The sequence below is a fragment of the Lissotriton vulgaris genome, chromosome 2_2 (assembly GCF_964263255.1).
Source record: "Lissotriton vulgaris chromosome 2_2, aLisVul1.2, whole genome shotgun sequence".
NCBI classification, from domain to species: domain Eukaryota; kingdom Metazoa; phylum Chordata; class Amphibia; order Caudata; family Salamandridae; genus Lissotriton; species Lissotriton vulgaris.
This window is the reverse complement of record NC_141688.1, coordinates 26668818-26683294: the sequence shown is the minus strand read 5'-3', so window position 1 is coordinate 26683294 and position 14477 is coordinate 26668818. Positions and strand designations below refer to the sequence as shown.

The 14477-nt window shown below is 47.8% G+C and overlaps 1 protein-coding gene across 5 annotated transcripts in view; it reads right to left on the bottom strand.

Moving 5' to 3' along the window:
* The window catches only part of ZNF609 (zinc finger protein 609), a 935315-nt gene that overhangs the window by 12271 nt on the left and 908567 nt on the right, over positions 1-14477 (bottom strand). For all 5 annotated transcript variants that reach the window (XM_086959222.1, XM_086959221.1, XM_086959226.1 and 2 more), the window contains exon 10: positions 12428-12506. In XM_086959222.1, coding sequence (XP_086815348.1) covers positions 12433-12506 — 74 coding nt within the window. In that variant the 3' untranslated portion in view covers positions 12428-12432. The remainder of the gene's footprint in view (positions 1-12427; positions 12507-14477) is intronic.

The following is a 14477-nucleotide window of genomic DNA, read 5'->3' as shown; positions in this document are numbered from 1 at the left end:
GAGTGTATCGTGGGAATGTTGAGGTGTGGGGTGGTTGTGTGATTTTGGGGGGCTGGGTCATAGGAGCGGAGAAGGGTGAGTGTGTCGAGGTCAGAAGAAGAGTTGTGGGTGCGACGAGGCCGGTTGTTGCGATTACGCGCTGGGATTGAGGTCAGGTTGGGGGATAGCTGAGTGAGAGAGTTAGTCGGAAGGGTGGGGGACACGTTGGGCGGGGAGGTGTAGTTGTGTGAGGGGTTGCAGGGGCGAGGAGGGGGACGAGGGCAGTTGCTGCGCCTATGAGCAGGGATTGACGCCCGGTGTGGGGCGTGTTGAGTGAGGGAGTCAGCTGGAGGATTAGGGCACAAGTTGAGAGGGGAGGTGGAGGTGGGTGAGGGGTGTATGGGGTGTGTGGAGAGTAGTTCTTTGATGGTGTGTATGTCTTCTTTGATCTGAGTGAGGGTGGCCATGATGTAGTCCATCGTGGGGTAGGTGGTGGAGGTGGGGGTGGCAGTCAGGGGTGAAAGGCTGACCACGGAATTCGTGTGCAGGTGGGAGAGTGGGCTGGTGTTTGAGCAGGTCTGCGTTGTGTTGGTGTGCGGGATGGAGTGTGGATGAGGTAGGGGGGAGGTTGGTGGTATGAGTGAGGGCATTGGTGGTAGGCGGAGGGGTCAAGGTGAAGGCAGGGAGACTGATAGCCGTGGTGGGGGTGCAGGAAGGATAATGGGGGCTGAGAGTAGGAGGGGAAGTGGGATTGGAGATGGTCCTGTTGAGGGGAGGGGGAGTTAAATTAAGAGAGCAGGTGTGTTCTGCGTAGCTGGTTAGAGGGTAGTGTGGACTGAGAATGGGGGGGGATAGAGGGGGGGAATTGTCGGAGTGCGTGTTATTCTGGTGCTGGACTAAGTTAGGTGTGTTATGGGTGAGTGCTGTGCTGTCAGCGGTGAGCGGGGTGTTAATGCCCGCTGTAGGTGTGAGAGGAGTGTTGAAGGTATGTGTGGAGGTCCGCGGGTTGGTAGTAGGGGTGTGAGTGGTGAATGAGGGGGAGCGATCTGTGTCTGTGCTTGAATGCTGAATTGGGATAGTGGGGTTGTGGGTGGGGAATGGGAGGTCAGAGGTGGTAGGTGTGTCCCTGATTGAGGAGTATGTAGCTGTGAGGTCATGGTTGGTGGGACTGGAGGAGATATGTATGTTGGTCCGTGTATTGGAGAGGTGTTCTTTGAAAGTGGGGAACAAGTTGTCTAGCAGTTCCAGGTTCCGGTCTGTGGATTGAGTTAGGACAATCCCGTTATTGTAAATAGTAATGGTGGCTCTGCCTGGAAAGACTTGGGATGGTGTGATGGAGAGAGTTAGGCTGTGAGCTGATTTCCTGGTGGAGGAGACGGCGAGTAGGGTGAGGAACGCTTTTCTCCATTGAGCTCTGCGTGTGGTGTGGAAGATGATATCAGTGTTCAGGGATCCATTGACCGGCGAGAAGTAGGTGTCAGCAAAGGGGGTTTCAGGGTGTGACCTAAGGAAGTTGTGTTTAAAGCGTTTAGCGGCTTTTTTAGTGAGTGGTGGTGGGTAGTTTATTTTATATGTGTGATTGCCGATAGGATCCATGTTGCGATGATGGATTAGGTGGGTATGGGAGAATGCGCTATAGTGGTACACATGTGCAGAAAAACAAATACATACAGTAGGTTACACAGTACAAAAGTAGTACTAGTGATCAATCAACATAGTCCAAATGTAAGAGTGTGCAGAGAAACAAATACCTACAGTAAGTTATAAAGTACAAAAGTGGCACTAGTGATCAACCAGCATGACCAGAATATAAGAGTGAGCAGTGGAGCAAATACATACAGTAAATTACAAAGTACAAAGTGTGAGTGTAGGTATAATAATGAAAGTATCTAAGGACAGGATACAAATGCAAACAGCAATTTACATGAATCAAAAATCACAAATCAAAGTGACATTAGTTAGCAACCAAGAAATATGAGGTAGCAATCTGTGCATTACCAATGTTCAAAATACAGGTAGGAGTGACACCAGAGAGCAATCAAAATATATGAGGGAGCACTCTGTGTAATACAAATGTTCACAATACAGGTAGAAGTGACACTAGAGAGCAACCAGACATATGAGGTAGCAATTGGTGCATTACAGGAGAGAAGAGTGAGAATGGATGAAGGTTGCAGAACTGTGTAGAATAGTGCAGAATACAGAAGAAGTAGAATAGTGCAGAATACAGAAGAAGTATGCGATGTATGAGGTAGCAATCGGTGCATAACAGCGGGGATGGGTGCAGGTTGCGGAAGTGTGCAGAATAGTGCAGAATACAAGTTCAAATATACTGCTGATCGAATATACGAACAGAGCACAGATGTAGACAGTAGTGTACATGAATCAAAAATCAGAGATGACATTAGTTAGCAACCAAGGTATATGAGGTAGTAGTCAGTGCATTACAGTTGTTCAAAATACAGGTAGAAGTGTAATACTGCAATAATAGGTATAGGTATATGAGGTCGCAATCTGTGCATTACAAATGTTCAAAATACAGGTAGAAATATAATACTGCAAAAATAGGCAGGCATTCTTTCATATATGAGGTAGCAATCTGTGCACTACAAATGTTCAAAATATAGGTAGAAGTATAATACTGCAATAGTAGGCAGGCATTCTTTCCCAGGAAGGTGTAGATACATCACTGAGCAAGGTACTCTGTCGTTGGGATTAGTCTAGAATGAATAAGTTCTTAGTGTGTGTTTAGATAATGATGAAAATGACTAGACCACGATGGCCGCCCACGAGAGAGACTAGTCAAAAATGGCCGCCACATAGGTGAGATAGAGACAGTAGTCCTCTGTTTGTTGCTGTTACATAGATAGCAGGGAGGAGCAGTTTCCCTTCACAGTCCTCTGTCTGCTGCTATTACTTTGAGCATAAGGGTAATAATTTCTCTTTCTGTTTGAGCAAGCCATGCTCAGTCTAGCTGGGAGGAATTCTTATCTCTGTATGGGGGAGTTAAGCTGAGGGGCCTCGTGGACATCAGAGGTAGGTAGGGGGGGGGGATTTATTGCTACAGTTTTATAGCCCCAGCCATTTTGAACAAAGGAGGTAGTTTCTTTTAAAAAGTGAGCAGGCGAGTGGGAGAAATAAATACCTTAAGACTCTGTGTGCCTGTTGCGCTTGCCAGCAGAATTTTGCAGAATTTTGCAGAAGCAGTGTTTTGTTTTAGTCCGATATTGGCTCTATCCCTTCCCCTTCGTAGATATATGTGCACTGTGTGAACGTGGTCACAAATCAGGGCTCCAAGCCTGTATTACCCTGTGAGGCCAGTCAACCGATTACCAGGAATCCAACGGTGTCAATGGGGGCAGGCTTCGGTCTTCTGTCGCCCCTGCAGCTCTTGTTGGACTCGGGGCTCACTTCACTCGCTCCTCAGGGCAGGGCGCCACATCCTCCGGTCGCATCCAGTCTCCGGGGCAGCATCCAGTCTCCGGGGCAGCCGGGGACAGTCTCTACTCCTCCGTCGTCGTCTCTCCTGTGACCGTATCCAGCCTCCGGTGCTGCGGTGCGGGGTGATGGGGGGGGGGGGGCGGGGGTCTGCCACGTCCCTTTGCAGTCACAGCGCAGCGGCCAGCGTCCTCCACCGTGGAGCGGGCGGGAGGGGGGCCTTTTAGACGTCGCTGGGGCTCCTCTGCTGTGGCACGGGCGGTCTTTTTTTTTTTTTTTTTTTTAGCTCTCAGTAGCCTCCGTGATTCACTGCTTCACTGCTGTGGAGCGGGCGGGCGGAGTCCGTTCGGCAGGCTCCCGGAGCTTCAGCCGCCACTGCGGCTTGCCGGGGGTGCCCTCCTATACCGCCGTGAGTCCTTTCTGCCCCCCGATGCCTCTGGAGCTCCTTTGCTGCTCACCGGTGCACCAGCCCACGTCTCTGCTGAGTGCGCGGGGGGGGGGCCTCTCTCAGCCCTCCGATGCTTTCGAGCGGGCAAGTGATGCAGGATCAACAGTTATCCGGAGCTTCAGCCGCCCCTGCGGCACGACTGGGATGCCTTCTATGCCAACGTGAATCCAGTGCTGGTCTTGTGACAGGATGATCCGCGGTGTAGGTTCAGCAGGCTCCCGGGGCTTCAGCGATGGTGGTGTCGGAGTCGAGTGTTCGAGCTTTTCAGGCTCCAGCTACCGCTAATCCGGTCAGCGAGCAATCCAGTTGCTTGTGCTGCTTTTTCAGCTTTCGTTCCGTTGTGCTGGTGAGGGCTGGCGGGTGCTAACAGGGATAATGCCCGTTAAGGGATCCCAAGCACTGGGAGCTCTTCACAGGAGCTCCTACCAGGCGGCCATCTTGCATGCCTCAACTGTCCTATGATCATATTAACATAGTAAATGAGCACAGCGATTCAGAACAGGGATCTCTCAGTCCTGACAAAGGCCGTTGATTCCTAGTGGCAGTGAATGACTGGCCGAAATATGTAGACAGCATCTATGGAGGGATGAGATTGCGATAATGCCCTAAGACAATTCATTTTAGAGTTTAACCATGCCTGTGGAACCCACTAATAAAAAATATACCTGCCTGGTGCCTCGCGATAACGGGAAGGAGCTTGACAGGGAACTGTTCAATAGCAGTCTCGCAGTGGGACCGCTGTATAGCATCGCCGTATTGGCAAGAAATCCCTTGGGCATACCCATACGTAGCATGACGGACACAAAGAAAGGCCACTCTAAGGAGTTAAAAGCCCTCGCCGTGTCTGAGAATGGTCGCTGCGGGGACCTCCGGGTTTATTCTATGGAGGACAGCAAACAGGGTGCAGAGATGGAGTGAGGTGGATCTTTGGGGAACAAATCCTGATTGCGCTAGGGCAATGATGTTGTCCATCAGTAGTGCGAGGCTGCTTGCAATCATTTTTGTGAGGATTTTGTAGTCCAAATTCAGTAGGGATAGCGGCCTATACGAAGCACAATGAAGGGGATCCTTGCCTGGCTTAGGTAGAAGTATAGTTACTGCTTCTCTGAGCGAAGGGAGCAGCACCTTTCGCTCAAGTGATTCGGCGTAGACTTCCATTAACTTAGGGGCCAGTACTTCTTTATATGTCTTATAAAAAATGCCAGTGAAGCCGTCTAGGCCAGGTGCTGTGGAGCCATTCAAGGCTTCTATTGCACCAATGACCTTCGTCGAGAAGGGCTCTGCCAGAAAATTCTGCATGTATTTGTCCAAATACACCAGGGCTACCTCAGACAGATGCTCCTCTTGCGCAGTGGGATCCTGTACAGCCCTGAAGGAATACAGATCAGTATAATAGTCGACAAATTTGTCCCAGATCTCGATAGTGGTATTGAGGAGCTGCCCTGAGGAAGTCCTCAGTTCAGTAATGTAGGCTTTATTCTACAGGGGCCTCAGCAAATGTGCCAGCATACGGCCGGGGTGCTCCCCCTCCCCGTACGTGCGGGCTGTCGCGTATTTACTCAGAAAATGGGATTCTTGTTCAGCTGCATCTCTAATTCGGTTAATAATGAGATCCGTCGTTTCGTGCTTTCTGGGCTAGGGTTAGTCAAGCATTCCCTGTCCAGCTCTGGCAGCTGCTGCTCAAGACGGGACAGTGTAGACCGCAAGTCTCTCAACACGGGCATGTTTTGCAATACAAACGCCCCTAATGTAGGCCTTAAAGACTTCTAAAGCACCGCCCATGAGTCCACCGAGCCGGTATTAATGGTGAAATAGTCTTCTATCGCCTTCCCCACCTCAGAGGGGCGGCATGGGAAGAGCCATTGGCGCTCGTAGCCCTCAGGTCTAGGAACTAGGAGATGAAGCAGCACGGGGGAATGATCGGAATAGGTCCTAGGGAGTGTGGTGATGGATTTGTACCACTGGCAGGCACCTGGCACGAGTAGCCAATAGTCAATTCTAGTCCACGTGCTGTATTGGGCGGCATAATGTGTATAAGCAGCGGCGAAAGGGTTTTGCTGCCGCCACATGTCAATTAAAGTCAGGGAGTTACAGATCGCAGAGCGCCCTACATGCATGCGGTTTAGTGGCAGTCGAGACTGAGGAGAAGTCCAAGGTGGGGTCTAATATCATGACCGGGCCCCCAGACTAAGAGTCAGGACAAGCAGCGCCGAAGCAGGAGAATGACTCTTTGGCCGCCAGACGATGCCCGCATTGTAAAACATAAGGTACCTATGGACCTTATTTGAATCAGATTAATATATCCTGATCCTAACAAGTGCCTGAAACCCCCCCCCCCCCTCCGGGTGGAGGAAGCATGAGAACTAATCCTATGATGATGCTGTCACGTTTTTAAGAGTCAGGCGGAGAATCAAGATATTCCGCCAATTCCATCCTCTGTACGTGAATGAGGGCTTTTTATTGGTATACTGAACTAAATACTGGTAACGCAGGACAAGTGATTTTTACCTGGTAAGAGTATCCAATAGTCAATTCTAGTCCTCGTGTTGTATTGGGCGGCATAATGAGTATAAGCAGCGGCAAATGGGTTTTGCGGCCACCATATGTCAATTAAAGTCAGGGAGTCACAGAGATCGCGGAGCACCCTACATGAACGTGGTTTAGTGGCAGTCGAGACTGAGGAGCAGTCCAAGGTGGGGTCTAATATCAAATTGAAATCCCCGGCAATTATCAGAGTGTTAACGTCATCTGCGCGTACAGCTCCTGGAAAAAGTCGGGGCAGTCCGTGTTGGGTGCATAAACGCACAATAACCTGAGGTTGTGTCCCAGCGATTCCCCAGAAACTATAGTGTAGCGGCCCTCTGTCGCATAAGATGGAGTAAAAGTGAAAGGGGACCTTTTTATGTATGAGAATTGCTGTGCCCCTAGCAGTTGCTGAAATTTGAAAAGTAGCAGTGTTGCCCCCAGCCCAAAGCGAACCGTGTTGTCTCAGACTTAGGTAAATGTGTCTCCTACAGAAATGCTATGTGTACATTGTGTCTCTGCAGGTAATGTATTACATGTTTCCGCTTCCAGTTGTCATTAAGCCCCCTTACGTTCCATGACATTAGGGCCAGGTCAGAGAGCCTGACACATTACCTATCTTAGTCGTCTGGGTGGTTTAAATGACTAAATAATATTAATAATCTTAAAATAGGAGTGTAGATGACCAGAGAGCATAATAATGAGTGAGCAAAAACAGTTGTATCCAACATAACCCTTTCCCCTCCCACCACCCAGCCTCGCTTCCCCCAGTGCGAGGAACAAATCCAGTCAAACAACGATACCAAACCTCCCAGGAACATTCAGAATAATGCAATAAGTTAGAGCAACAGTTCACTAGGTACCAAACTGAGGGTCCCATGGAGGGGTAGGCAATGACCGGCCGATTGCCCAGCCGATTGCCCAGCACTTTGTAACTACTCATGTCATAGGTGTGTTAGTATCCCAATACACACGTCTCAAACAAGGGCATGGTCTAATTATACAATATCAATGCCCGTTCATTCAGTGGAGAAGTGCTCCATGCTAGCATTCGAGCCTCGTCGTGGAAGAGAGGGCCCGCCTTGTCAATGCTCTGCTGGCCACCCTTGTTCTTATAAGTCTGGCAAAATTCCTGCACATCGTTAGGCGAATCAAAAATTTGTGGCCTACCGTTAAAGTCGCCCGCAGCCTTGCCGGGAAGAGCATACCATACTTGAGACCCAAGTTTCTGAAGGTGGCCTTGACCCATTGTATTTACGTCTAGTCTCTTGTACCATCACTGTGAAGTCTGGGTACAGGGCTAGCTTGGATCCCTGCCAGATCGTATTACCCCTCTCCCTGGCCAGTCGTAGAGCAGTGTCCCCATCTCGATAGTTCATAATTCGGGCCAGGATAGGTCGGGGAGGGCACCCAGGGTTAGGGCGAGGGCCCAGAGTTCGATGAGCACGCTCCACCACAAAACCGGAGGTGAAAGCTTCTCTGCCAAATAGGTCAATGAGCACTGTTTCGACTAAAGTGTCCATGCGGCCAGTGTTTGTAGATTCCGGGACCCCCAAAACGTGCATGTTTTTGCACAGACTGCGCGCCTCTAAACCCTCGTTTTTGATAGCGACCTCCTTTAGAATGCGTTCCACTCGTTCTAGGCGCTTTACAGACTGAGCTGAGCTATCTTCAATGTTCGAGATCCTGGCTTCTGCCACATCCAACCGCTTGTCGTGCACCTCTATTTTTGCACCCAGCACCTCTGTTTGCCAAGAGCGTCAAATCGGTCATCTAATGCTCAGCGAGTCCGCAGCGGTTGAAGAGTCACCTCCCATGCCAGCGTCTTGTCCACCCTCCGCCATGTCGGGGCATAAGTCCTGCGCTTTTTTGGTCCGCTTTTCGAATGGCAGGATGCTTTGTTTAGGATCTTTTCAGCCCATGCCTCTACGGTAAATCAAGTAGGTCGCTGCGCCGATGGCACCGTGGGGAGGAGGAGGGTCAAAGCCGAGTTATGGGTGTTGCTGGATACTCTGCGAGAAGGAGCACAGGTGGCCGGTGTAGTGTTCTGGCTACATGTGCAGAGTCGCAGTAGGGGCAGAGGCAGCGAGCCAGGAGAGACAGGATGGCACCGCAGTATATTAGGAGCAATACGATTGTGACCGTTGATGAGGCGCGGTTATGCAGAAGATGGTGGTGAGTGTTGTCCAGTACGTTGCTCAGCAGTTATAGGCTTCAAGATGACTGCCGCAGGCCTGGTCCGTTGCAGCAACCAGTGACAAAAGGCCGGCGAGGGTCAGATGGTGCGTGCGCTGGGGGCGGCCAGATCAAATAGCTCCTCGTGGGGCGGCCGGGCACAATGCACAGCTAGGCCTGCCACTCTCCTCCCCTCAGGCAAGATTACTCAGCCAGGCAGATGTCTCCCAGGCTCTCCCGCGGGCCCTATCCCCGCGGGGCCTTAGGGAGTACCGGGAGCAGGGGGGGGGGGGGGGGGAGGGGGGGAGTGGACCCCAGCGGCCCGCGCCCATCACACTTACTGCGTTCTTAGTGTCAGGCCGGCTGCAGCAGCGCCACCCCGAGATGAAGGAGGCCGATCCGCGTCCGCCCACCGAGTGTAGTGGCGCCACCTCCGCAGCAGGATCCAGCCTGTTTTCGCCGTGATTGGGCTATCTATGCAGCTCCGGAGCATTCTCATGTTTCACATCGCCACCGCTTACTGCAGTGCCCCTTGGTTGAGGTCAGCAGCCTGGGAAAAAAAAGATATTTCTGTCCTGCGTGGGCTGTTTGCGGAGCTTCAGGGCTGCGTGGCCATGTCGGTCGGCGGCCTGACCACGCCCCGTGCGGAGGATATCTTTAAAGATTTTTGGATGTGCTGGATCAGAAGGTTATCCTGATGGTCTGCTTGTGATGATAATTTAGAGAAAATCTTTTTCTGAGTGTGTGCAGCAAGCATCTAGATATGAAAATATGAATCAATAGAACTGCTTTTGTCTCATTCATTGTTAGTCGGCACATGCATGGTTGGTGTTGTCTTCTGTTCCAGGGTAATTCTCTTTTTACATTTTTAGATCCATTCCATTTGATTATGGTGCTTCTTGCGCTTTGTTACTCACGATTGTGGAGTTCTGCTGTAAACTTTGTATTTCTTCAGAAGGGCAGTCTGCTTTAGTTATGCGTGTACACTAATTTTGCATTTTTGTAGTTCTGGTGGCTCTTCTGCAAGCTCTGTTATAGTGGATAGTCTACTTTTGTCTGTTTCATCTCTTGATTTGCTCCACTTGCCTTGAAGTATGTTGAGTTGTCATTTCAATGCCATTAATCCATGTGGTGTCAACCCTGAATGTGGCCTTTAACGTCATTATTTGTCCAGTGAAGTGCAGATCCAGTTGTAGGAGGTGATAATGTCTTTTGGTTGCCTGTTTATTGGGGGTTCTTTCAAGATGGGGGTTGAGTTTGTAGAAGTCTATATATTTGCATTGTCTGTATGAGCGTTTGTTATTGATTTTCGGTGTCTTTGAAGTCCAGTCGTTGATAGATGTGTTAATCTTGAAGGTGATGATGTTGTGGTCACCTCAAGTTACTGAGGGAGCTATATTTAACTGTGGTTTGTCCTAAGGATGCAAATATGACATCTAGACTATGTCCAGCTGAGTGAGCTGGGCCAGAAACATTTGCTGGAAGTTGAAGTTTTCTAAATTGCTTGTGGTAGCTATGGATGTGGTTAGATTCTACCTGTTAGAACATATGCTGAGGTCTCCTACAATGTAAAGGCTTAGGTGGTCCAGATGGATCTTGGTCACTGTATCTAATAAGACATATTTAACATTTGCATTGCTAGGTGGTGGTCTATATATTATGAGCAAAGCATAAGTTATAGTGGAGTGACACCTTACCATCACAGGTTTGCAGCTCTCCATGGTGTAGTTTTAATTTTTTTAATATTTGTGATTTTTTAAATTTTATTTATGGATGACGGCCAGACTTCGTCCAATTTTGTCAATACGATTTTTGTTGATATCTTGGTGGCATGTAAATTGAAATTGTAAATTGATACTTGTATAGCGCACTACTCACCCGCAAGGGTCTCAAGGTGCTTGTACGAATACTGCTGTGGAACCCATCCTGGATTAAGCAAGCTATTGCCCAGAGTTGTCTAGTGGGACACCATGATTGGAATAGGCACCGAGGCGAGAATTATCAGGTCCGTGGAATTTTGAGCCCAAAACCCGCCGAGGCGGGGAATTGAACCCTGGTCCCGGGCTAGACCTCTGCATCAGGGTCTGACGCTCTAATCATTGAGCCACACTTCTCCTGTAAAGTGTAAATTCTTTCTGTAATTAGGTTTCTGAGTGTAGGTCAAAAATGTTGAAGTCACTTTTGTTCTTGTATCTTGTGTTGAAGAGTAAGCTTTGCAGTTGTGGTCTTTCTTTTCCTTCATGTCTCTGCGATTGTGTGATCTAGCATTGGAGAAGAAACAGAGCCATAGGGGATTTTGGTGTGAATGTGTTGGGGAGCAGCATGGTTGCACCTTGGGGTGCAGTTGGAAGGGAGGTTGTTTGCCTAGACAATTCAAATGTGTGAGATGTGTGTGCATGTACGTGGATGCTAGTGGTGGTGTAAACTGCTGTTTTGTCCAGTGGTTTGAATGGGGTGTTATGGGTTCCGGGGGGAAGGTATGATCAGTGAACCTAGTTATCATATGTTGTAAACTTCCCTTGATTTTAGTGTTTCTTCTGGTAAGTACAAGAAGAAGGGGGACTAAGGGCTTTTTTGAGGTCCAGCGTACATGTCCAAATTAAGTCAAACAAAATAGGTATGCAGTTCCTGAAAGGCAAGGGGCATGAGGTAAGCGTAGTGTGGGAGTGTACTCACTTAATAGCAGGAGGAAAGGGGGATTCCTCCTAGGGCCCTCACACACCCAGCCAGCTGGGTGTCATGCTTCATCATAGGGCTTGCGCATCGTCTGGTCGGCGCTGCAATAGCTTACAGGCACCCTATGAAAGGCTCTTTGGCTGAGATCTTTATTCCATGCCGTTTGGTGCCGTCGGTGTGATGGACCTAAAGTTGTAGATGTGTGACGTGTGGGTCAATGGACCATGCAAGGGTTAAAACAGGAAATGGAAGTCCAACCAGAACAATTTTAATGAATATGGGAACCCCCTTTCCTCATGCTATTAAGTGACGCCATTTCCGCACTTAACTAACCTCATTCCCCTTGCCTTTCAGGAACTGCATACCTATTTTGTTTGACTTCTTCTGGCAAGTGAGTTGGTCAGTTCTTTCAATTACGGTTTTAGAGTTGGTGTGTTGGTTTTTATAGGTTATTTGGTGCTGATGTTGTTTTTGGTGTTGAAGAGGTTATATTGTTGATGAGGGTGGTTTAGAAGTAGTTATGGTCCCTCAGTTAATGTACATTAAGGGTCATGCATTTTCGAAAGGTAGTATTTAGGGTGTAGTAACCATGCTGTTGCAATCGAGACGTGGTTTACCTAAAGTGCTTATGGTGTAGGCACAGAGTTGGTGGCCCTTGGCCCAAACTGACAGCACTTTTAACCAGACAGCCTTTCTTTGGAAACCCTATACCCCCAGTTTAAATAAGCCTATGGATCATGTGACCTTGACCAATGAGAACCTTTGCCATAGAAGTTCTAACCCCTAAACAATCCTAGGGAACCAATAGACTGTCATGTTCTAAACCCCACAACCAATAGAAACCCAAGCCCTATGAGCCAGTATAGTTAAAGTGTTCCGGAGGCCAAGGCATGACCTCATAAACTGAGACCTCAATACTGTCCAATAATGGTATTTCGGCTTGAAATAACTGTAAAATATCCACACACTACATTCCCAACTCAAAAACATCAAGAATGAAGCTAAATTAAAACCATTCAAAAAGGGTCAAATCTTATGTCCCCACCACACTCCTGTAAGAGGAACAAGGTATTTTAAAATTAATTTTAAAATTAAGGTTGGAGCAAACTTGTTACTCATGTGGCGTAAGCAGTTCCTCTGGATTCTCAATAAAGAGCATTAATAAAGTTTTAGAGTTAAGTTGCTTACCGCTCTCACCTCCTAGGCGGAGGATATAATGAAGGTGCTGAACCTTGCTGGCTGGTCACCAGGGCGGTAGAGGAAAGACCTGTATTTAATAAAAAAAAAAAAAAAGGCACCTGCTTTATGTTTCATTTATTTAACAGTTCTGAGTGATTAACTTCTTGTAAGTTCATCTTATTCAGAATAATTCATGGCCAAATGAAAGAAAGCACATCTCCATGGTACCTTAAAGGAAAATGCTACTTACCAGTATGCATCTGTTCTTGGCATGTAGAGCTGCAGAGTTGTACACTTTGCATAGATCGCCATCTGGTGTTGGGCTCGGATGATTGCATGTTGTTTTTGTCTTCGGAGAAGTCTTGTTGTCACAAGACCGGTGACTCCTTCGGTGTACAGTGCGCATGGGCTACGGCTCCATTGTTAGATTGATTTGCCAGTAGGGTTAGATGGAGTAGTGAGAAATAGAGAGGTGTCCATGCGTGATGTATCTAACTGAGATAATACTGGATCAGATAGAGGTATCCGGGGAGGAGGGTGGGCGTGTACAACTCTGCAGCTCTACATGCCAAGAACAGATGCATACTGGTAAGTAGCATTTTTCGTTCGAGGCATATGAGCTGCAGATTGTACACTTTGCATAGACTATATAGCAGTATCCTCCTTAGCGGTGGCTACCTGTATCTGTTGCAGTAGTTTGAAAAATTGTTTTTAATACAGCCTGGCCCACACTAGCTTGTTGTTTTGCTTGCACATCTACACAATAGTGTTTTGTGAAGGTGTGTGGCGTGGTCCAAGTTGCTGCTTCGCATATGTCATCTAGAGGAATGTTTTCTAAGAATGCCATAGATGCCCCTAGTTCGCGTGTGGAATGAACCCTAGGTTGAATGGTTAATGTGCGTTTAGCTTTAAGGAAGCATATTTGTATACATTTTACAATCCACCTTGCAATTCCTGTTTTAGATATAGGATTGCCTTTATGAGGTGGGGAGAAAGCTACGAAAAGTTGTTTAGTTTTCCTAAATGGTTTCGTTCTTTGTATGTAATAAAGCAATGATCTTAACATCAAGAGTGTGCAGCACTCTTTCTGCCACCGAGTCTGGTTGAGGAAAGAATACTGGTAGTTCAACTGACTGGTTGAGATGGAAGGCAGAAACTACTTTGGGTAGAAAAGTAGGATTTGTTCTAAGAACCACTTTGTTGTGATGGATTTGTAAGAATGGTTCTTTTATGGTTAATCCCTGGAGTTCGCTCACTCTTCTGAGAGATATGATGGCGACTAAAAACGCCACTTTCCAAGTAAGGTATTGTAATTCACATTTGTGTAGAGGTTCAAAAGGAGGGCCCATTAGTCTGTTAAGGATTACATTGAGATTCCACACTGGGTAGGCTGGAGCTCTTGGTGGAATTATTCTTTTAAGCACTTCCATAAAAGCTTTTATTGGGGGAACTTTAAAAAGTGTCAGATGTTGTCTGTTCTACAAGTAGGCTGCTATGGCAGCTAGATGTAATCTTATGTGATGTATACGCTAGATTACAATGTTGTAGATGCAAAAGGTAATAAATTATGTTTTGAATGGAAGCATCTAGTGGGTCAATTTTATTGTTAGAGCAATAAATGACAACCCTTTTCCACTTTACAGTGTAGCACGCTCATGTTGTAGGACTTCTAGCTTCTTTGATAATGTTCATACATTCTTGTGGAAGCTTGAGGTATCCAAACTTTAGGATTTCAGGAGCCGGGTTGAGCTGGTTGGGATGTGGATGTCTTATCTCTCCATGGTTCTGAGTGAGAAACTTGGGAGAGGTGCAGCTTTTGATGTGGCACTACTGATAGCGGCAACAGAGTTGTAAACCATGGTTGTCTTGCCCATGTTAGAGCAACTAGGATCATTGTAAGGGAATGCTGTTGGAGCTTCCTCACTAGCAATGGAATGAGTGGGAGAGGCGGAAAAGTGTAAGCAAATTTTCCTGACCAGTTCATCCATAGCGCATTGCCTTTGGACAATGGGTGCGGGTACCTGAATGCGAAGTTTTGGCATTTTGTGTTTTTGTGTGT